Source organism: Onthophagus taurus, chromosome 5 (assembly GCF_036711975.1).
Source record: "Onthophagus taurus isolate NC chromosome 5, IU_Otau_3.0, whole genome shotgun sequence".
Lineage (NCBI taxonomy): Eukaryota > Metazoa > Arthropoda > Insecta > Coleoptera > Scarabaeidae > Onthophagus > Onthophagus taurus.
In genome coordinates this window covers 6,164,036-6,187,039 of record NC_091970.1, presented here as the reverse complement: position 1 = coordinate 6,187,039, position 23,004 = coordinate 6,164,036, and the positions used below count along the sequence as shown (strand labels likewise).

The following is a 23,004-nucleotide window of genomic DNA, read 5'->3' as shown; positions in this document are numbered from 1 at the left end:
TTGGTTTTTTTTTTAAGAAAATGAAATAGTCGATTCTACATTCAATTAAGCGGACGAAGTTTCCGGTCCGTTTACTAGAACTTTCTTCTCTCCATTTGGGTTCATTAAAAGTTGGGCAAAGTCTTCCGGTAAATAGTGAATTATTCAAGGGACGCTCTGAAAACAACCCTGTTACCGTAATGAAAACGGCTTCTCGAGACCGAGATTTTTCTAGATAACGCGTCACAAGGATCTCCACGGTAATCATGTTTACCCGGGAACTTTATTTTTGAATAGATGATTCAAATAATTTTTTTGTTGCGCCAAAAATGTATCCAACGTATCAATATCGCACGAATCGATTTCAAAACGTTTTCCGTTCGTTCGGAAAACGGATTTGCAACTTTGTAAAGCCGTAATTTGCGATTGATGCAAATCACGGTGCGTGACCGTTCATCGTTTTCGTGATATAAACTTTTTTAAGATCCATTTTTATATGTATTTCCATTTCGCGTGGAAGTTTTAGTTATATTTTTATTCCATAATTATTTTATTTAGAGTATTGCGTAGTAAATAATCAAAAATTAATGAGCCAAATCTCAGTAAGCCCATAAAAAGGAAGACGTTTTTTATCCTCTGGTTGGAAGAAACATTTGAAATTCTCATGGCTACGCAATATTGCCCAGCTCGACCTCGAAAATCGTTTGGAGAGTCGAGTGAAAGGAGTAAAAGAAGGAAAACAAAGGTGCTTCATTCTATTTTAGAAGACGGAGTTATTGTTCATGGAGCGCAAGTTGAGATGAGTAAATCTGGAAAAAAAGATGCTTCCAATTTACTAAAAGATATTAGGTGCACCCCAACACTCTGTGTCCATTGCTGGACATATTTCCACCAACCTCGTTGGATTTCAAGAGGATATTTTATCAACGTACCGTATAAAATCCATTTCTTGAAATATGAGTATGAAAATTTCCCAAAATGTCCTCTTTCCAATGCACCAACCCGTTATGAAAAATAACTTTTAGTTTTTGAGAAAACAATATTTGAAATTTTAATAAAATTTTCGATGTTGCAATTTTCATCGATAATTTTTAAAATTCGCTATAAAATTAATTTCTTGAAGGATCCTTGTAGAAATATCACCAATTATTAATTAAAGTATCCTCTTTTTAATGTAGTAAGCCGTTTTGAAAAATCGCTTTTAGTTTTTGAGAAAAAATTGTTTGAAATTATCGACAATTTTTTCGAATTTTGCAATTTTCGCCAATTAAATTTTAAAAATTCGTATAAAATCCACTTCTTGGAATATGAGTATGAAAATATCCCAAAGTGTTAATAAGAGTGTCCTTTTTGCTACAAGTTTTGTTTTAAAAGTTTTTTTGTCACATACTCAGATTCATCAGTGTCACCATTAAGTTGAAAAAACAACAAATTCGTCAAATTTTCATTCTTTTGCATTTTTCTTGATATCTATATCTCTGAGAGCAAAAGTGCAAGAGAGCAAAATTGTTCAGAATAAAATTTGCTACAAGATTTGTTTTAAAAGTTTTTTTGTAACATACTCAGATTCATCAGTGTCACCATTAAGTTCAAAAAACAACAAATTCATCAAATTTTCATATTTTTGCATTTTTCTTGTTATCTATATCTCTGAGAGCAAAAGTGCAAGAGAGCAAAATTGTTCAAAATAAAATTTGCTACAAGATTTGTTTTAAAAGTTTTTTTGTAACATACTCAGATTCATCAGTGTCACCATTAAGTTGAAAAAACAACAAATTCGTCAAATTTTCATTCTTTTGCATTTTTCTTGATATCTATATCTCTGAGAGCAAAAGTGCAAGAGAGCAATATTGTTCAGAATAAAATTTGCTACAAGATTTGTTTTAAAAGTTTTTTGTAACATACTCAGATTCATCAGTGTCACCATTAAGTTGAAAAAACAACAAATTCGTCAAATTTTCATTCTTTTGCATTTTTCTTGATATCTATATCTCTGAGAGCAAAAGTGCAAGAGAGCAATATTGTTCAGAATAAAATTTGCTACAAGATTTGTTTTAAAAGTTTTTTTGTAACATACTCAGATTCATCAGTGTCACCATTAAGTTGAAAAAACAACAAATTCATCAAATTTTCATACTTTTGCATTTTTCTTGATATCTATATCTCTGAGAGCAAAAGTGTAAGAGAGCAATATTGTTCAGAATAAAATTTGCTACAAGTTTTGTTTTAAAAGTTTTTTTGTAACATACTCAGATTCATCAGTGTCACCATTAAGTTGAAAAAACAACAAATTCGTCAAATTTTCATTCTTTTGCATTTTTCTTGATATCTATATCTCTGAGAGCAAAAGTGCAAGAGAGCAATATTGTTCAGAATAAAATTTGCTACAAGATTTGTTTTAAAAGTTTTTTTGTAACATACTCAGATTCTTCAGTGTCACCATTAAGTTGAAAAAACAACAAATTCATCAAATTTTCATATTTTTGCATTTTTCTTGTTATCTATATCTCTGAGAGCAAAAGTGCAAGAGAGCAATATTGTTCAGAATAAAATTTGCTACAAGATTTGTTTTAAAAGTTTTTTTGTAACATACTCAGATTCATCAGTGTCACCATTAAGTTGAAAAAACAACAAATTCGTCAAATTTTCATTCTTTTGCATTTTTCTTGATATCTATATCTCTGAGAGCAAAAGTGCAAGAGAGCAATATTGTTCAGAATAAAATTTGCTACAAGATTTGTTTTAAAAGTTTTTTTGTAACATACTCAGATTCATCAGTGTCACCATTAAGTTGAAAAAACAACAAATTCGTCAAATTTTCATTCTTTTGCATTTTTCTTGATATCTATATCTCTGAGAGCAAAAGTGCAAGAGAGCAATATTGTTCAGAATAAAATTTGCTACAAGATTTGTTTTAAAAGTTTTTTTGTAACATACTCAGATTCATCAGTGTCACCATTAAGTTGAAAAAACAACAAATTCGTCAAATTTTCATTCTTTTGCATTTTTCTTGATATCTATATCTCTGAGAGCAAAAGTGCAAGAGAGCAATATTGTTCAGAATAAAATTTGCTACAAGATTTGTTTTAAAAGTTTTTTTGTAACATACTCAGATTCATCAGTGTCACCATTAAGTTGAAAAAACAACAAATTCATCAAATTTTCATATTTTTGCATTTTTCTTGATATCTATATCTCTGAGAGCAAAAGTGCAACAGAGTAATATTGTTCAGAATAAAATTTGCTACAATATTTGTTTTAAAAGTTTTTTTGTAACATACTCAGATTCAGCAGTGTCACCATTAAGTTGAAAAAACAACAAATTCGTCAATTTTTCGAATTTTGCAATTTTCGCCGATTAAGTTTTAAAAATTCGTATAAAATCCACTTCTTGGATTATGAGTATGAAAATTTCTTAAAGTGTTAATAAGAGTGTCCTCTTTCCAATGAACCAACCCGTTATGAAAAATAACTTTTAGTTTTTGAGAAAACAATGTTTGAAGTTTTGATATTGTTATATTTGAAATTTTAATAAAATTTTCGATGTTGCAATTGTCATCGATAATTTTCAAAATTCGCTATAAAATTAATTTCTTGATGGATCCTTGTGGAAATATCACCAATTATTAATTAAAGTATCCTCTTTTTAATGCAAAACGCCGTTTTGAAAAATTACTTTTAGTTTTTGAGAAATAAATTTTAGAAATTATCGACAATTTTTTCGAATTTTGCAATTTTCGCCAATTAAATTTTAAAAATTCGTATAAAATCCACTTCTTGGAATATGAGTATGAAAATTTCCCAAAGTGTTAATAAAAGTGTCCCCTTTCCAATGAACCAACACGTTTTGAAAAATAACTTTTAGTTTTTGAGAAAACAATATTTGAAGTTTTGATCAAATTTTCGATGTTGCAATTTTCATCGATAAAAAAAATTTAAGGTTTTTTTAAAACTAATTGTATATTTTCTTCATTGTTGTAACAATTAAATGACAACCTTTAACAATTGAGATCAGCTCTTGTTGTTTTACGTCAAAAATTCTAACTAAAACGTTATAAAAAGGCCTTTTAGAAAAAAGTTTGCTTTTTCGCTTTCCCGCTTTGGTGAGGTCGCTAATTAAATTTCAACTTCCACGTAAAATTTAATAATTTACAAACAAAATAACGCAAAATAAATAAAAAATATTCAATTTAATTTAATTTAGGGACTAATTAATTTTTTTTTTGAAAAAAATCTTTTACAAAGAGAACGAGTTTTTTGAAGTACGAAGAGACATTAACTTAGTCTTTTGCAAAAATCGACCAGATAGTGACAGGAGGGCAGCGGAACAAAAATACGACATCGCCAACCCTAAGAGAGAGGGTAATATTTCGCCCTTGGCGTCTCAGCGCCGAGTTGATGAGGCGCCCATCTCTTCGTTGGGATTTTCCCGTTCACGAGAGGGCTTACCGAGTCCCGCAAAATTGCTCCTGACACTCCTCCTGGTTTCACTGGTGTAACGAATGCCACGGTCGTACACCACCTTTTCTTGCATACGTCACCTTCAGCACGTTTCAACTTTCAAGGCAGTTTATTTCTTTTATTACAAAGAGGAAAAGAACACGTAGATACAAATCAATGTGACACCACTAAAAAGAATAAAAAAGCGAAATAATACTTACTTGGTATCCTATTAATCGCGCGAAGTGGTCTTAACACTCTGATGGTTCTGATTGCCGATAGATTCATATTTTCTTTTGCGCAATACTCAACGGCCCCGGCCAAAACGATGAAAAGATCGAGACGGTTCCAGGAATCTGCAAGATATGATCCTCGACCCCAAACACCCATCGCAACCATTTTTATCGTCATTTCCAAGGCGAAAAAAGCGAAGATAAAATCATCAAATAACTAAAAAAACAGAAAAAATTTAAGTTTGTTAAATATAAAGCTTGATCAATTACAATATCGACCAAGTCGTGCTTCGTTTGAAATAAATGGTAGTTCGCCTCGTTGGGTTACTTTTAGATTCGTGGGAGAGCACAGATTGTTTCAGTTAATGGATATTACTATTGAGGTTTCGGTTCCGTGACATGTTACACATGGTAGTCAACATAGTCCATTGGCCTTTAATGTTTATGTTAATGGTAAGTATAAAATCATGAAATAATTACTTATTTCTTAGTATGGCTACTTATAGTAGCAGTTTATAGGCTTTGTAATACACTTTTCTGATACTTTCAAATTGCTTTGGTTGAATTGAAATTGGTTTGTTTTGAGAATAATGTGAAGTATTTTGGGGTTGGGAGGTCTTACTGCTTTATTTACATGGAAGATAAAAAAAGCGGTTTAAATGGGTGAGGTTGCGTTGGTTTGCTTTTGGGTTGGGTTGGGCTAAAATGAGTTGGGTTGTTTTGGGAATGAGTTGAATCGCTTTGGGAATGAGTTGGTTTGCTTTAGAACTGAGGATTTCTATTGAATAGTACATAAGACGTCTCGCAACTGCTTCAGGCTTCTTGTAAACAACATTTTCTACAAGCTGGAGTTTAAATGGGTTGTATCCAGTGTTGTTAAATACCCGGGTATTTATTTTCAAGGGTAAATTTCCTGCATATATACACAGGGGTATTTACCCAAGATGGGTATTTAGAGGTATTTATAAAATTTAATTTAAATTGAGTTGATGGCAGTTTTGCAAGCACTTCTAAAATGCAGAGTCACTTATCGACATACCAAACTTATTTATAACATCTACAAGAATGCTACAATGACGGTAAAATTGCATGAAAGTACTGAAGAGAGTAAAAGTAGTAAAGTACTGATTGTGAGCAAAACAAGGCGGGACACTGTTGAACTCAAATTGTTCATCACAGTCCTCAGAGTGCATTTAAACAACTGGATTGGACCCAAAAAGGCATAAACATTGATTGCAAATGCTTAAATAATTTGCGCTACGCGGACAATATAGTTCTTATATCCTTGGAGAGATTAAACTAATGATGAACGACTTAAAGGAGGTGTGTGCAAGAGTCGTGCTAAATATTAACAAGGAGAAATCAATCAAATAATGAGATTGAGAGGGTTCACAGCTATGTATATCTTGGCTATGAGGTTCGTGTATCGAGAGATAATCAAACAAGCGAACTAAACAGAAGAATCTTAGAGACATCTTCAAGAGAAAAGGCCAAGAAAGGCTTTCAATCAATGCTTGTTTCCGGTTATGACATAAGGCACCGAAACTTTAACATTAACGGTAACCACTGCCAGGAGGGTTCAAGTAGCGCAAAGATAGATGGAGAGGTCGATCCTGGGTCTAACTCTGAGGGACTACATACGAAATGAAGACCTATGAAGAAGAACGGTCATGTGATGCGAATCAAGAATGAGCAGTGGACAAAACGGTTGCTCGAGTGAAGACCGCGAGCGAACAGACGAAGTGGACGTCAAAAGAATGACCAACAATTGGATTCAAACAGCAAAGAATAGGGAAGGTCTATGTCCAACAATGGACGCAGAGGGCTGCTTGGTGATAATAATCATAATAACTTGATCTAATCTAAATTACGGCAGATTCGTCTTTGATTGTTGACAATTCCTCGTCTTCCTCTTCATTTTTATTGGAATCGATATATTTTTACTGGTATCACTTTTATACCCATTGTTTGGGTATTTACCCTGGGCCGGGGTAAATACCCGGATAAATACCCATTTTAGAAATACCTACCCGCCAGGTATTTACCCAGCGCCTATCACTGGTTGTATCACTTAAAGATTAAGTTACTTTGGTTTGAGATCCTTCGCAGCTGGAGGTTTCCATTACATTTCATGAAGTACTTCTAACTACTGCAGTTTAAATGTTATTGGGTTGACTTAGGAATGAACTGGTTTTGTTATAGAGTTAGGTTTTTCCATTATACTACCTCAGGAATATTTTTTATTAATTGGGGATTAAATGGGTTGTGTTATTTAGGGATTGAGATGGTTTAGTTCAAGACTGGCTTTGGCCGGATATTAAAAACCTATTACTTAGTACTCCACTATTCACACGAATTAGTATCTCTTTTAGGTGTTAAACACTGCAGATAATAATCAAGTTCAACCCCAATTAGACTTTTTTCATTAAATACAACTTTATTTATGTCAGGTTTGTCATTAGCAACCTCATTTCATCAATAAAATTAATTTCTTGAAGGATCCTTGCGGAAATGTCACCAATTATTAATTAAAGTATCCTCTTTTTAATGCAAAAAGCCGTTTTGAAAAATCACTTTTAGCTCTTGAGAAATAAATTTTTGAATTAATCGATATGTTCGAATTTTGCAATTTTCGCCGATTAAGTTTTAAAAATTCGTATTAAATCCATTTCTTGGAATCTGAGTATGAAAATTTCCCAAAGTGTTAATAAAAGTGTCCTCTTTCCAATGAACCAACCCGTTTTGAAAAATATCTTTTAGTTTTTGAGAAAACAATATTTGAAGTTTTGATAAAATTTTTGATGTTGCAATTTTAATCGATAATTTTCAAAATTCGCTATAAAATTAATTTCTTGAAAGACCCTTGTGGAAATAGCACCAATTATTAATTAAAGTATCCTCTTTTTAATGCAAAAAGCCGTTTTGAAAAATCACTTTTAGCTCTTGAGAAATAAATTTTTGAATTAATCGATATTTTCGAATTTTGCAATTTTCGCCGATAAAGTTTTAAAAATTCGTATAAAATCCATTTCTTGGAATATGAGTATGAAAATTTCCCAAAATGTTAATAAAAGTGTCCTCTTTCCAATGAATCAACACGTTTTAAAAAATTACTTTTAGTTTTTGAGAAAACAATATTTGAAGTTTTGATAAAATTTTTGATGTTGCAATTTTAATCGATAATTTTCAAAATTCGCTATAAAATTAATTTCTTGAAAGACCCTTGTGGAAATATCACTAATTATTAATTAAAATATCATCTTTTTAATGCAAAAAGCCGTTTTGAAAAATCACTTTTAGCTCTTGAGAAATAAATTTTTGAATTAATCGATATTTTCGAATTTTGCAATTTTCCACGATAAAGTTTTAAAAATTCGTATAAAATCCATTTCTTGAAATATGAGTATGAAAATTTCCCAAAATGTTAATAAAAGTGTCCTCTTTCCAATGAACCAACCCATTTTGGAAAATAACTTTTAGTTTTTGAGAAAACAATATTTGAAGTTTTGATAAAATTTTCGACGTTGCAATTTTCATCGATAATTTTCAAAATTCGCTATAAAATTAATTTCTTGAAAGACCCTTGTGGAAATAGCACCAATTATTAATTAAAGTATCCTCTTTTTAATGCAAAAAGCCGTTTTGAAAAATCACTTTTAGCTCGTGAGAAATAAATTTTTGAATTAATCGATATTTTCGAATTTTGCAATTTTCGCCGATAAAGTTTTAAAAATTCGTATTAAATCCATTTCTTGGAATATGAGTATGAAAATTTCCCAAAATGTTAATAAAAGTGTCCTCTTTCCAATGAACCAACCCGTTTTAAAAAATTACTTTTAGTTTTTGAGAAAACAATATTTGAAGTTTTGATAAAATTTTTGATGTTGCAATTTTAATCGATAATTTTCAAAATTCGCTATAAAATTAATTTCTTGAAAGACCCTTGTGGAAATAGCACCAATTATTAATTAAAGTATCCTCTTTTTAATGCAAAAAGCCGTTTTGAAAAATCACTTTTAGCTCGTGAGAAATAAATTTTTGAATTAATCGATATTTTCGAATTTTGCAATTTTCGCCGATAAAGTTTTAAAAATTCGTATTAAATCCATTTCTTGGAATATGAGTATGAAAATTTCCCAAAATGTTAATAAAAGTGTCCTCTTTCCAATGAACCAACCCGTTTTAAAAAATTACTTTTAGTTTTTGAGAAAACAATATTTGAAGTTTTGATAAAATTTTTGATGTTGCAATTTTAATCGATAATTTTCAAAATTCGCTATAAAATTAATTTCTTGAAAGACCCTTGTGGAAATATCACTAATTATTAATTAAAATATTATCTTTTTAATGCAAAAAGCCGTTTTGAAAAATCACTTTTAGCTCGTGAGAAATAAATTTTTGAATTAATCGATATTTTCGTATTTTGCAATTTTCGCCGATAAAGTTTTAAAAATTCGTATTAAATCCATTTCTTGGAATATGAGTATGAAAATTTCCCAAAATGTTAATAAAAGTGTCCTCTTTCCAATGAACCAACCCATTTTGGAAAATAACTTTTAGTTTTTGAGAAAACAATATTTGAAGTTTTGATAAAATTTTCGACGTTGCAATTTTCATCGATAATTTTCAAAATTCGCTATAAAATTAATTTCTTGAAAGACCATTGTGGAAATAGCACCAATTATTAATTAAAGTATCCTCTTTTTAATGCAAAAAGCCGTTTTGAAAAATCACTTTTAGCTCTTGAGAAATAAATTTTTGAATTAATCGATATTTTCGAATTTTGCAATTTTCGCCGATTAAGTTTTAAAAATTCGTATAAAATCCATTTCTTGGAATATGAGTATGAAAATTTCCCAAAATGTTAATAAAAGTGTCCTCTTTCCAATGAACCAACACGTTTTGAAAAATAACTTTTAGTTTTTGAGAAAACAATATTTGAAGTTTTGATAACATTTTTGATGTTGCAATTTTAATCGATAATTTTCAAAATTCGCTATAAAATTAATTTCTTGAAAGACCATTGTGGAAATAGCACCAATTATTAATTAAAGTATCCTCTTTTTAATGCAAAAAGCCGTTTTGAAAAATCACTTTTAGCTCGTGAGAAATAAATTTTTGAATTAATCGATATTTTCGAATTTTGCAATTTTCGCCGATAAAGTTTTAAAAATTCGTATTAAATCCATTTCTTGGAATATGAGTATGAAAATTTCCCAAAATGTTAATAAAAGCGTCCTCTTTCCAATGAACCAACCCGTTTTAAAAAATTACTTTTAGTTTTTGAGAAAACAATATTTGAAGTTTTGATAAAATTTTTGATGTTGCAATTTTAATCGATAATTTTCAAAATTCGCTATAAAATTAATTTCTTGAAAGATCCTTGTGGAAATATCACCAATTATTAATTAAAGTATCCTCTTTTTAATGCAAAAAGCCGTTTTGAAAAATCACTTTTAGCTCTTGAGAAATAAATTTTTGAATTAATCGATATTTTCGAATTTTGCAATTTTCGCCGATTAAGTTTTAAAAATTCGTATAAAATCCATTTCTTGGAATATGAGTATGAAAATTTCCCAAAATGTTAATAAAAGTGTCCTCTTTCCAATGAACCAACACGTTTTGAAAAATAACTTTTAGTTTTTGAGAAAACAATATTTGAAGTTTTGATAACATTTTTGATGTTGCAATTTTAATCGATAATTTTCAAAATTCGCTATAAAATTAATTTCTTGAAAGACCATTGTGGAAATATCACCAATTATTAATTAAAGTATCCTCTTTTTAATGCAAAAAGCCGTTTTGAAAAATCACCTTTAGTCCTTGAGAAATAAATTTTTGTTTTTCCATCGCCATTCAATATTTTAGCCCCCAACCGTAGGTTACGACGGTTCAAGATTTACCCCTGGTACTCTATAATATGCAGATATCAGCTCTTTTCTATAAAGTTTATACATACATAGAACGAAGCTGTAGGATGTCTTGGACGAAAATGATAAAAACTTAGATCTTTGTAATTAGGATAAGTCTTGAGGGCAACATAAAGTATGCTTTGTATGTATTGAAGATCTTAGAAGAAAGAAGCCATTAGCTATCAGAAACTGATGGTGAGTTTTAATACATAGACAAATTGAAACCTAACTTGTTTACTCAAGCCGAGCTAAATGATTTGATTAGGGATTTGGGCTCAACAAAGGAGAAAGCTGAACTACTTGGTTATAAACTCAAGGAGAAGGATTTATTGGCAGCAGGAATCTAACATTTTTGCATATGGGTGAAGTGGCCCGAATTCTGCCTCCCACTATGAATCACAAATGATCGTAACTGAGACTTGATGATTTTGGATTAATGATAATCATGGATTAAAAATAATATTCTCACTTACCTGTAAGATTTTACACCGATTTGTATCGCAGCTTTCGTCCGTGCAAGGTTGATACATCCCCAAAGTGATGCAATTGAGGAGAATCACCATCATCGACACCCTCTCGAACCATGTATAGATTAAATTAAGGAAAATAAAAGCACAATAAACTTCGTGATCGTGGTCATTATTGGTATGATGCCTATTAACACACAATTCAACAGGTTAAAACCACCGCGTATTAAACCCTTCCAATAACTTCAAATTAAAACGCCCCTACAATAAATTTACCACCGGCATATCGGCCTACGAATTTAAATCGTGCTCGGTAATTAACGTTCGGCCGCATTAATATTTATGAAATTTCACATCCCACCATCGATTTACAACCTCAAAACTCGTAAAATCAATTTTGAAAGCGCTCCATCTTTATTCGTGTAATATTTCTCTCGGAAAATATAATCCCGGATAAGCGTTTTCCAAAGGCGTATCTATCCCTGTCCTTTTGTTACCTTTAGCTTTGTTCTGAAAAGGATCGCGTGGAGTAACGTGTAGATATTTAAACTATTGTATTCGGAAAACTATGTTCCCTCAAAATATAATATCTCTGGATTTAATTTTTTTTAAATTGAATCAAAAATTTATTAAAACTGAAGTATTAAAAGTGTTTGAATGAAAATGAAAAAGTTAAAACGTGATTTATGGAAAGTTTGGTCGAAGGGTTGCCAAGATTACTAGAATGAAATACGCGAGTCCCTTCAAAATATAATAAATCGCCTTCGATATTTCCCCTCCCGTTTAATACGGGAGTAAATCATTAAGGATTTCTAATTTTAGAAAATAATTGAACGGTTCCCGGCTTGGAATGACGGAATGCTTTTTGATTCAAGTGGTTCAAAACGACTAAAGTACCATTTTTGTTCTGTGCACTCATAGATAAACTCGAAACTTCTTAATCCTCCCTCGCCCGTTCAAGAGATGGAAAGAGAAAGAAAACAAACGGCTTTCAAAACTCGACCGAAACTTAAATTCATCCCAAGTGCTAAGTTTCTTCTTCTCCTCGTATTCCCCCGACTTCGTCGTCGATGATTAAATCGCATTGTTATTAATTCGTCCGACAAGCAGCGAAATTAATTAAAACGGTCTAATTAAATTTTTGCGTTTTTTATTCCTTCCCTAGTTTTTTCGGTGGCGAATCGAACGCACAAAGCACCATTGCTGGTGGAAAAGAGGGTAGAAATTCCACCCCCGCATTCATTCGACTACGGACAAAGCAAACGGCCGATTGCTGCCTCTGAATGGAGCATTGTTTCTCTCTGAATGCTGCAAACTGCAACCGCTAAACACAGACGAGGGGACGTCGTATGGACTTTCCACTTCGACAGTTCTAAGAACTAATCCCCGATTTATCCACTCCCCAAAGATTTCATCCGGAAAGGATCCTTAACTTAAAAAAAAAAGTTTTAAATATTAATTTCTTTATAAATCTATTATTAACTATAAGAATTAATGTAATTAAACATTAGATAATGTTTTGCAGCTTTTCCCAGTGGTCCAGTCTGCTTTACCCATAATATAGTGTAATAAAGCTTCCAAGGCAGGTTACTTGAGAGAGACATAACCTCAATTAATTTGACATTTAATTTTTAGTTGCTCATAATTCTCTTAAAACTGTTAATATTCATTCAAAACCATCCAAAACGGGAAAATCAGTGTCAGCTACATCTAATTTATTTGTCAACTTCAAACTTCTTTTGTGGTTGGAGAATTTTGGGAATAATTCCAAGATTAGGAGTCTGTCTTAAAAATCGATGATTTTGTTTTTAATCGATAGGAAATGAGTCAAAAGAGGCGTTAATGATAAAAAAAAAGTGCGGAAAAGTGTAGTACATACGGAAAAATCACTTTAAAGTTGCGATTTGACGTTTCGTTTTGAAAGTTAAAAGCAATGTCAAATATGCTTTCGTATTAAATCCTAACCTGAAATTGTTTAATTTACACCCACGCACAAAATAAAAAGTTATTTTCACTAAACTTATTGAGATTACAACATATTACCTTATTTCTTAGACTATCAATGCATAACGACAATTACCTGTCGTTAGATAGAATTGTTTCTACCAAATGTATGTTAATAGACTTTGTGTTAGTAGATTGTGTATCAATTGATCTGTCAAACGACTGAAATATCTTTATGTTGTAAATGTAAATGATAAATAAGTATAGTGCTTATTTAATAGTAGTTTACTTAAATTGAAATAGTTATTAAAAAAGACATGTGTATACACGGCTACAAAATAAAAATAAATAAATAACCCCTGTGACGATAGCAACAAACCTTCCAACAACAAACTTTTACGCGTAATTTCCGATATTATGCATAAGAATTAATGTAATTAAACACTAGATAATGTTTTTGCAGCTTTTCCCAGTGGTCCAGTCTGCTTTACCCATAATATAGTGTAATAAAGCTTCCAAGACAGATTTGGACAGGTTACCTGAGAGAGGGAGAGAGACATAACCTCAATTCATTTGACATTTAATTTTTAGTTGCTCATAATTCTCTTAAAACTATTAATATTCATTCAAAATCATCCAAAACGGTAAAATCAGTGTCAGCTACATCTAATTTATTAGATTTCGAAAGATTTTGACTTTGGAAATTTGATTTTAAATTTGTAAACTTCAAACTTCTTTTGTGGTTGGAGAATTTTGAAACCTCCAATGGATGATTGAAATAGAAGGATATATGCATTAAATACGAAGTCTCATCAAGAATAATGAAGGAATAAAGAAGATTTTAATAAAAGAAATTTTTTATTTTTGGGTAATTCAAAAGAAATCCGATAGATGGCGTTTTCGACATTTAGAAATCTTTAAAATGTTTTTAAAAGAAGAAATGGCGCGAAACCCATCTACCAATGAGGATAGAGGGTTTTAAACAAAAGGAAGAAAATTTATTGGAGAAGGGGAAAAGGCTATATAAGAAGAGGAAAAAGTTGACCAAAGGCAGTCCAATTTAATAAGGGTAAGAGCTCTGTTAAATTTGATTAAAAAATCTAACCTAAAAAAATCCAAAATAATTTCCTAACCTAAAATTAGTGCTCCGATAAGTTCAATCCAAACTTAACACTGAATATAGACTTCTTTTTATTAACGTAAAAAAGAAAAGAAGCAAAATTTAAACATCGGAAATAAATTGAGAAGAAATTACCTGATTCCTGAAAATTCCTGATCCAAACAATATATGATTGAAGAATAATTATCTGAGTAGAAGCTTTCCGGATTCCTGTCTATTTTCCATTCCTAAGAGGGACCTTCCAACACGGAAAGAGGCACATAACCTAAAAGTTATTTATCAGATAAGTGGAAATTTTACTATTCATATTCATGTAATAATTCAAACTAACTTACGAGTCTTAAAGAAACAAAATGCACTATAACACTGTTATTCTTGTTTTGTTTGAGCATTTATCGATAGACTTAAGTTTTTATAATTTTTTATTAGTTTCTTAACGTAAACATAACAGTTTGACATCTGTCTTTATTGGCGGTATACGCTCTCTCTCTCTCTCTCTCATTCTCAGTACACTCAGTTAACGAAGTTAAAAATAGAAACCTGTAATAGTATATTAAAAAATAAAATTCAAGTTGAAAAACGAGTGGCGAAGCCACGAGTTTTTTATCGAATGAGCGCTCTAAGTCTTATGAAACGTGTTTTTCATGCTATTTTTGTAATTCGCGTTTTTATCCTTTTTTTTCTCAAAAATAAAAGAAATTTTGACAATGTAGGGAAATAGGTATGTAGCAGTTGATAACACTTGAAAATAGAAATTTGAAATGACAATTAGAAACTGTCAAAACGCAAAATGTATTCACCTGACAAAAATGTTTCATGCACACCTCTCAAAATAAGAGAAATTACTCATCCTCATCATTGTGGACCTTGTATTCGATGCTAAGAACGTGTTTAAACGTCTATAGACAAATATTATCACATTGACAACTAGAAAAATTAATGACACAATGTCACCAATTTGAACTGGTTCCATAAAATGTTACTAAAATCTCATTACGGCATCGGATGCTGTAAGGAGTCTTATTACAGCACCCGTTTGAGTACTGTAATAGCTTTCATTACCGTCGCGAATTACAAAAAATTAATTTTCCTTTTTTGAACCTAAACTCGCTATATTATTATTGTTATTTTTATTAAAACCATGAGATAAGAGTATTTGAAAGTTTAGTTAATAATAAAGTTTGGCGATAGTTAACTCCAGGTTCATTGTGTAAATTAATAATAATTCTTTCTTGCTTTCCGTTTTTCTGCAATTTTGTCTCTAATGAATTTAGGATAAATATTAGATTTAGGTTTTGGTGTTAAAGTTGGTGTTGAGGCCCAATTGGCTTTATTATTTAGAGTAATAATTATTGTTGAGTGATTTGAGTCCAGCCCTAACTCTTCTTCTATGTTTACGAAGTAAAGCGATATATTTTTCAATTTTTCATCAGTCTATTATTAATGGAGATAAATTTTGGCCGATAAGCGACTCTGATGAGCGCATGGTGTAGTGTGGTTTCCGTTTTCTGTGAAATTAATACGCGCAATATTCGCTGCTCTCGGTTCGTGCATTTTTAAACCAGCGGCGGTTCACTCCGCGTGCAATAAATATTAATTCGGTGAAATGTAACCCGGATAGGATAGTCTGGTCGATTTTAGAGGATGGAAATTCGGTGCCAAACTCAAACTCAACTTATATTCCACCCGCTTCCACGTTTATTATCGCAAGACGTTTCTCCCCGCTTTATTGCCGTAATAGGATTAAAAAGGTTGCTGCAACAATAAGGGGTGGTTTTCATCGCGGAAGATTTAAAGGACAGGTGGTCGAGGTGCTTTCGTAAAGTACCAACTTGTTGAGCAAATAAATCAAGTGGAAAGCTTCGGCGAAGATGCATCAATCTAAATCCTCAGTTACAGTTCGTGAGTTAGATGTAAACTCTTATTTTCAACGAGAATAGATGAGAAGAACAAATGAGATATTTCTAAAACAAAATTGGATTTTATTTTAGCTGAGGATGTCACTTATATAACGAAATCGGTTAAAAGTTATCCTATATTTTGTGAGATGTGTGAAAATTTCCTAACTGGATTTATAAGATTCCCCTCTCAGCGTGACGTTAAGGATTTCAGCAAACAAAGGCTGTCTCGAGGTTTATTTTAATTTAAACCCCGCGCATACTTCGGCTTCAATATTTTCCCATCGAGAAAGAAAAATAGATGAATTGGGATGTCAAGTAGTCGGCATTTCAATATCCCGCGGCTTATCTTAGAAAATGTCGGTGGTAAATTTTCATTTCAAACCAAGTCTCTCTAATATTCTGAGCCGCTTTATGACATCGTAGAGCGGCTTTACATAAAAAAAGGGTAGCTTAAAGTCCGTCGGATTAGTAAAGTCCGAGGATTTTGGGGATGGATGAGGGAAAGTCCCTGCATTTTTTATGCACAGGAAAAACACCCCTCATGAATTATTTGACTAAATTTAAATTCGAAGAATTATTTAAGCGCCACTAAAAATCTATTGATACGCTTTGACCACGGGCTTTTGGGTAAACGTTGAGGCCCTTTGTCCGCTTACACGATTGTTAAAGTTCAAAGGGTCGAATGTTAACGTATGCGGGCGCGCAGGCTTTCCTAAATACGCAAACAGAAAGTTCCACCGAAAACACAATACTATAGGCCGACCCAGATTTGCAAATTCCACACTTGTCCAGGATTCCTCTTATATAGATAATCATATTAAATAGGTTACAATTTCTCATTTAAGTGGGGTAATAAATGATAATGTCTTAGTATCTATTAACTAAGTTAAAAAAAATTAAATAAATAAATTCAAATAGATTTTGCAATAATAGCTTTAAATAGAACTAGAAACATTCAGGTTTAGCCGTAAAAATAATAATCTGGGATAGAGTTGTATACACTTTAGGTAAATGATCGCTCAAAAAGGGTGGTCCTATACTTAGGAGGATTTATAACATTTCTATTTCTGATGTTGACACTTTGCAAGTCACCTAAAAAATTAATCTTTCTAGCTAAGGTGGATTGCGACTAATAATTACGTCATTAATACGAGACCTCATACTAAGCCATCCAAGATCCTTCAATTTATAAGTTATATGGTCATATTTTCTTATGACGAAAATGTACCACATACAAGCATTTTGCACACGCTGCAACCTAGACACGACAGCAACGTCGAGACAAGGACTGAAGACTGGAGCACAATAATTAAAAATAAACAGATGCTGTTGTATGAGTCTTGAAATATGCTGCCGATATCGAAACGTATTATCAATAATAAGACCCAAATTCTTCTCCTGTAGTGAAATAGGAATTATATTATTATCAACACTGATTTTAACCAGTGATAGTAGTTCACGAACATAAATTGACAGTCTCTGAAGATCATAATTAATTTTATTTACAGCATTTTCATGATCATTAAATGAAAAACCATAATACCGTTGAGTGTCATCCGCATACATGTGGGCATTACAATATTTGATACAATTATGCGACAAGCACGTATAAATGGTAAACAGCAGAAGGGTCAATATTCTTGTGCAACACCTTTATTAACATGTAATGGATGAGAACCGGAACCACCCAACTTGACACATTGATGCTTATTACTTAAATAAGATTTAATTAAGTCTAGGAAAGATTGATGACACCCAATGTAGTTTAAAATTGACACAAGCAATTGGTAACTAATTGAATCAAATGCCTTGGTAAAATCTAATAAGACCAAAATACCACAATCACCCCAATCCCTAATTCTAAGCAAATCATCTGTTATATTCAAAAGAACTGTAGTAGAACTACGCCCAGGTACAAAACCTGACTGACACTCAGGTAAAATGTTGTAATGTACTTAATTTAACGCTAACTATTTTTTCCAAAATCTTGCTAAAATCAGGCAATAAGCTAATAGGACGAATATCACTATATCTTACAGGCGCATTTTTTTAGGGATTACATTACATCATTTTCCAAGAAGAAGGAAAATATTTCTCCTCGATACAACAATTGTATCTGTAGTTTTAACATATCCATAGATACACCATCATGACCAATAGAGCTGCCATTCATATTCATCACTAAGCTTAAAATTGTATCTTCATCTAAAGATCGAAGTCTAAATACAGACCCAATATTGTTAAAAGTATTACTATTGTAAAAGGTTGCAGAATGAATGTTATCGCATTGACTATCTGGTACATTACATACAAATGTTGAGTTTATTTCATTTACATTTCTTAAATGAACTGGAGGCTATTGTTTTTAATTCGCAATATACGACAGTCCCTTAACACATTCCAAATTCTTTTTTGATTAGAGTTTTTGTGTAAATGCTCAAAATATGGTTTCCTTTCAGCATCAATAGCAAAATTAGTATAATTTGTCAATTGTTTGTTTATATTTCCAATGAGATGTTTGCTTGCTACGTTTATGATCTAGTATCAGTTCTAATGCTACTGTTAGTTCTAGTTGTTATTCATTGCTAAATTGTATATACTTATTGAACTAACACTAGACCTAGAACTAGAAACATCTTCGGCTAGAGCTAGAAACTTGACCCGAATGTTTCTAGTTCTAGGTCTAGTGTTAGTTCTAGTTTTACACTATTTTACACTACTTTATCACTATAACTAATACTAGAACTAGAATCATTCGGGTTTAGCCGTCTTTAGAGACTTGTGGCTAAAACCAAATGATTCTAGTTCTAGTTTTACACTACTACTATTATTATATAGAACTAATACTAGAACTAGAATCATTCGGGTTTAGCCGTCTTTAAAGACGTGTGGCTAAACCCAAATGATTCTACTTCTAGGTATAGTGTTGTTATAGTTTTAATTGTTATTCAGCGTTAGATTGTTGTTTATTTTTAATGTCGCACAGCTAAATCAAAAACTTATCGAGGTTTTACTATACTCGACTTTTTCTATAACACTAGTCAACAGCCATTTTGCATTTGGGGTTGTGATATATCAATTTATATGTATTTTAGTATGTAGAATCCGAATATATCTTTCAAAATGTTCTGGCTCGTAAGATTTTGGTGTTCCTATGGTGTGGTGTGAGCCTAAAAAATTTTACCAAAACTTGTCATAAAATAAAGTATCATCAGTGCATTCAAACCCATAATGAAGGATTGCCTGTTTGATTGACCCAACGTCAAGTGAATCAGAAAGGCATCTCTTTGTTTTAATTCTCTGCTCATGTTGCCTGGTATCTCAAATTTTGTCATTGCCGAATGTAACTTTACTAGTGTAATCTAATTGTAGTTCGTTTTAATGAAAAAGTGATACAAAAGTCAAAATAACTTATTCTAAACCCTTCAGCAAAGAGATTTACAAGAGATTATCTCTCACAACAGTCTATATAATAGCCAAGCAAAATCGCTCAACAATTTCAGGCTTTAAACCCCGAATTCAAAAGCACGAGCAGATCGCAGACCGAGGGACGACGTATTTTGCACAAGTTCTGCGGGGAATTGTATTTACAGACCGTTACTATGTAATTATTTCCATTTCGTCGACCCTCAGCTGGGTTTGTCAAGTGGTGGTGGGAGGGGAAACGATCCCTCTTTTGGATACAGAAACGCGCTTTACAAAACGTCCGAAGGGGTGATGACGGGATTGTTTTTCTTGTGCGAAATTTCGTTAATTAACTTTGTTAATTAATGCGTAGATAGCGTTTCGGTCGGGAAATTAATCTCATTATTTACGGAGTTTGGGTTCGAATAATCATTCAAAGAGATCTTTGAGGTTGAAGGAATTTGAAGGAATTTAAAGAATCTATAAAAAATAAGATTTTTGTTTGAATAAGATGTTTACAAGATTTCTCGGCCATTCTTTGCCTATACAAATATTTTATTTGCAAATATTTGGGTGTTGGAATAGGAGAGAATTTTTGGGAGTGTGTATTCTGTAGTAATAACATTATTTGGGGCCTCGTTTCGTTTACAGTAACAAGCAGATTGTAATAAATCATCAGCAGCGGGACAAAAAGCTCGCGAAAGCTCGTAGGCGATTTAATTGTGGTCGTATATCAGGGACGAATTCTGATTGTTTTATGCGCTGCGGTCGTGTTTATTAAATGGGCAACTGTGCTCGAAAGCTTTTATGAACGGACTATTTTAAAAATTACGCGAACAAAAAAAAATTAATTAAAACAAAAAAGAAAAACGTAGGAAAAATTTATTAATTTTTGTAAAGTTTGTATGGAGAAGGTTCGAGATTATAGAGTCTAAAAATATCGAGCGTTATTTTTCGCCAAACGCGCAGCCATTAATTCGACAAAGTTTAAATATTTACGGACGCGTTCGTATACTTTTTTGGCGGTCGGCTGTTGGAGGAAAGCTCGCTGCTTCGAAAGGAAAACATCGGACTTCCTGGGCGATAAGTTACGGTCCTCTGGACACCGGCGTAATAAACTGATAAACCAGGTCTCATAAACAAGCCGTAATCTTTTACGAGCGCTGCGTTTTCACGACGAGGACTACTGTTAAAACTGCATAACGAGGACTCTCCGTTGAATATTTTACTAGAATCCAACAATTAAGGACTTCTTCAAAGAAAAATTTACACAAGACCTCATGCCTTATGCAAGAAGAGCGAATTTTTTCCTTCCAGAAAACATCTGCATATTGATTCCGTAGCTCCCCTTTAAAATTAATGAAGGAGGTCGACGTTTTTCTTTTGCCTCTTCTCATTACAAGATCTAAAAGCGATAAACTCAAATATCCCACCTTTTCATCTAGTCGGATTCATGTCTTTCTAATATTTTTCTTGGCCATGGGCCAATCGTTCGAAATTCCACGCAAACTGGAAACGAGTCCCCGAGTTCAGAAAGTGCATCATACTTCCGATTTCGATTTCCTCACCGCGAGTTCCAAATATGACTCATCGGAAATTAAGTCAAGGCCGAGAAGTCGATTTAGGATATATTTAGAAGATTAACTTCCCTTCCATCACGTTACTAGAGATCCCAGTATGTATGTTTAACGCGGTTCCTCGTTTGAATGTAGGGCGTCAGGTGGCGCGCGATCAATACAACTTCCAACAGGTAGCAGGCTGGATGTGCCCCGTTTATCTTATTTGAAACATTACATATACTTTTTAAAGTCAAGATTCTAAACGTATTAGTTTCTAATTAAATTTAAAGGGGTAGCAAATTTCGCGAGGGTGTAATACAACGTGGAGACCCGATTTGCCTAATTGGACGTCTCCAAAGTTTGCATAATTAATTAAGAGTTTCGGCATCAAATCGAGCGTTATAATAGTTTACCATTTCCTTTAACCATCGAAATATCTAGGTGTTTAATTACAGTTGGTTGTGTTTAGAGACAATGGTATAAAGCACAATAGTCATTTCCGACAACTCTCCAATGATGTATTAAGGCATAAACAAAGGAGATCGAATTGTTCAAGAAATAAAATTTTGCCCCAATGAAATCGATGTAAATTTGACCTTCAGCCCTATTTTTGATAGGAACCGAAGCCAGAAGTTGCACATCTGGACTTGCAATTACTAGCAATTTCCGAGAAGTGATTGCCTTCCGGAGAGAACGGGTTATTTTCGGAGCGTTTAATTCGCCACGACATTTGACACGTGTGCAACGTAAATTGTCCGTTAATAAGCGAATTTGGGGCGTGAACGCGTCGCCTCTTGAGTCTCGACTTTTGTCAGTTAATGTACCGGAAACGCTTGTTTAGTATAAAGTCCTTTGATAATTTAACCAAAACTTACAAGGAAAGTACCAAAAGAAATAGCGCGTTACTAACTAGTGATAAATATATTGGTTTAATAAGAGATGCAAAATGTACCAACAAAGGCAGAAAATAGACACAAGATATGGCATCAAAAGAATTTCCTACAAGGTAATGTTTAGACATAAAAGACTTAAAAACTTAGGCTTTGTGAGGCTTTCAAAACCAGAAAAAATACAGGGTTAAATCTAAAAAGAAAATCTAGTAGAAAATGTAGCACACTTAATCAAGAATGAGAGCAGTAGACTGATATGATGGTCTCAACTAGGAATACTTAAAAGCGAACACTTACAAGAAGACAAGAAGTTTGGAGAAAACAAAAAATAGATGCAAAAACAGAAATATAGAAGATGAAATAGAAAATGAAGTACAGAAAAAAAAGAAAATCAAACGGTTCGAGAGGAAGAAAATGATAATACAGAGACAGAAGAAACTAATATTATAGATACAGAAGGAGGAATTAATAATACAGAGACTGAAATGGAAATAAATACTAGTACAGATACAAAAAGAGATATGGATAATACTAGAACAGAAAATGAAGCACAATTTACAAAGGTGCGAAAGTGAAACAAGTTTGGACGATATATCTCAAGAACATTTCTGTATGACTGAAGCAGAGAAAAAGATAAGAGAAGAGAATTTTTATTTGGTTAGTTTTCCAGGAAAGAAAAAGGCCCACAATTACGTTTGCACTATTCTAAATGTTCCAAATAAAAATAAAATAGAAGTTCAAGCACTGTACCCAGTTAACGATTTAAAACACCCGACTATTTTAGACCATCAGTGAAATGGACCACGTTATACATCACTTGACGAAGCGACATTTTATCGTTTTTAGAGATTTTCATGCTGTGTGGTAGAAGTTTATGTCTTTTATATTATATAGAATTTAAGTGTAACTAGTTTCGGCCCTTGGCCATCTTCAGAGACTCTACAAATATATTAACATCTCTCATATCCATTTTACAAACGGCACTATGTATGTATTCGTAATCTTCATAAAATAACCTTTAAAGTGAGTCCAAACTTGACGCATTTATCTCAAAAAACCAAAAAGCTCGAACTTTCAACTTTTAATTTTGACATATTTGTCAACTTCATAAAAAATTCTTTAAAATGAGTCCAAACTCGACATATTTAACTTTA

At 32.3% G+C, this 23,004-nt stretch overlaps 1 protein-coding gene and 1 long non-coding RNA gene across 3 annotated transcripts in view; both read right to left on the bottom strand.

The window, feature by feature from the left end:
- LOC111426592 (Ca[2+]-channel protein alpha[[1]] subunit T) overlaps window positions 1-23,004 on the bottom strand; it is a 94,335-nt gene that overhangs the window by 49,881 nt on the left and 21,450 nt on the right. For both annotated transcript variants that reach the window (XM_071195778.1, XM_071195779.1), the window contains exons 4-5: window positions 11,038-11,150; window positions 4,641-4,869 (exon numbers count right to left, since the gene is read on the bottom strand). In XM_071195778.1, the coding sequence (XP_071051879.1) occupies window positions 4,641-4,869; window positions 11,038-11,150 (342 nt within the window). The remainder of the gene's footprint in view (window positions 1-4,640; window positions 4,870-11,037; window positions 11,151-23,004) is intronic.
- LOC111426593 (uncharacterized) lies at window positions 12,114-14,568 on the bottom strand. Its single transcript, XR_002707853.2, has 3 exons — window positions 14,431-14,568; window positions 14,231-14,360; window positions 12,114-12,463 (listed from the first exon to the last, which is right to left on the bottom strand). It is a non-coding gene; the product is annotated as an uncharacterized lncRNA (long non-coding RNA).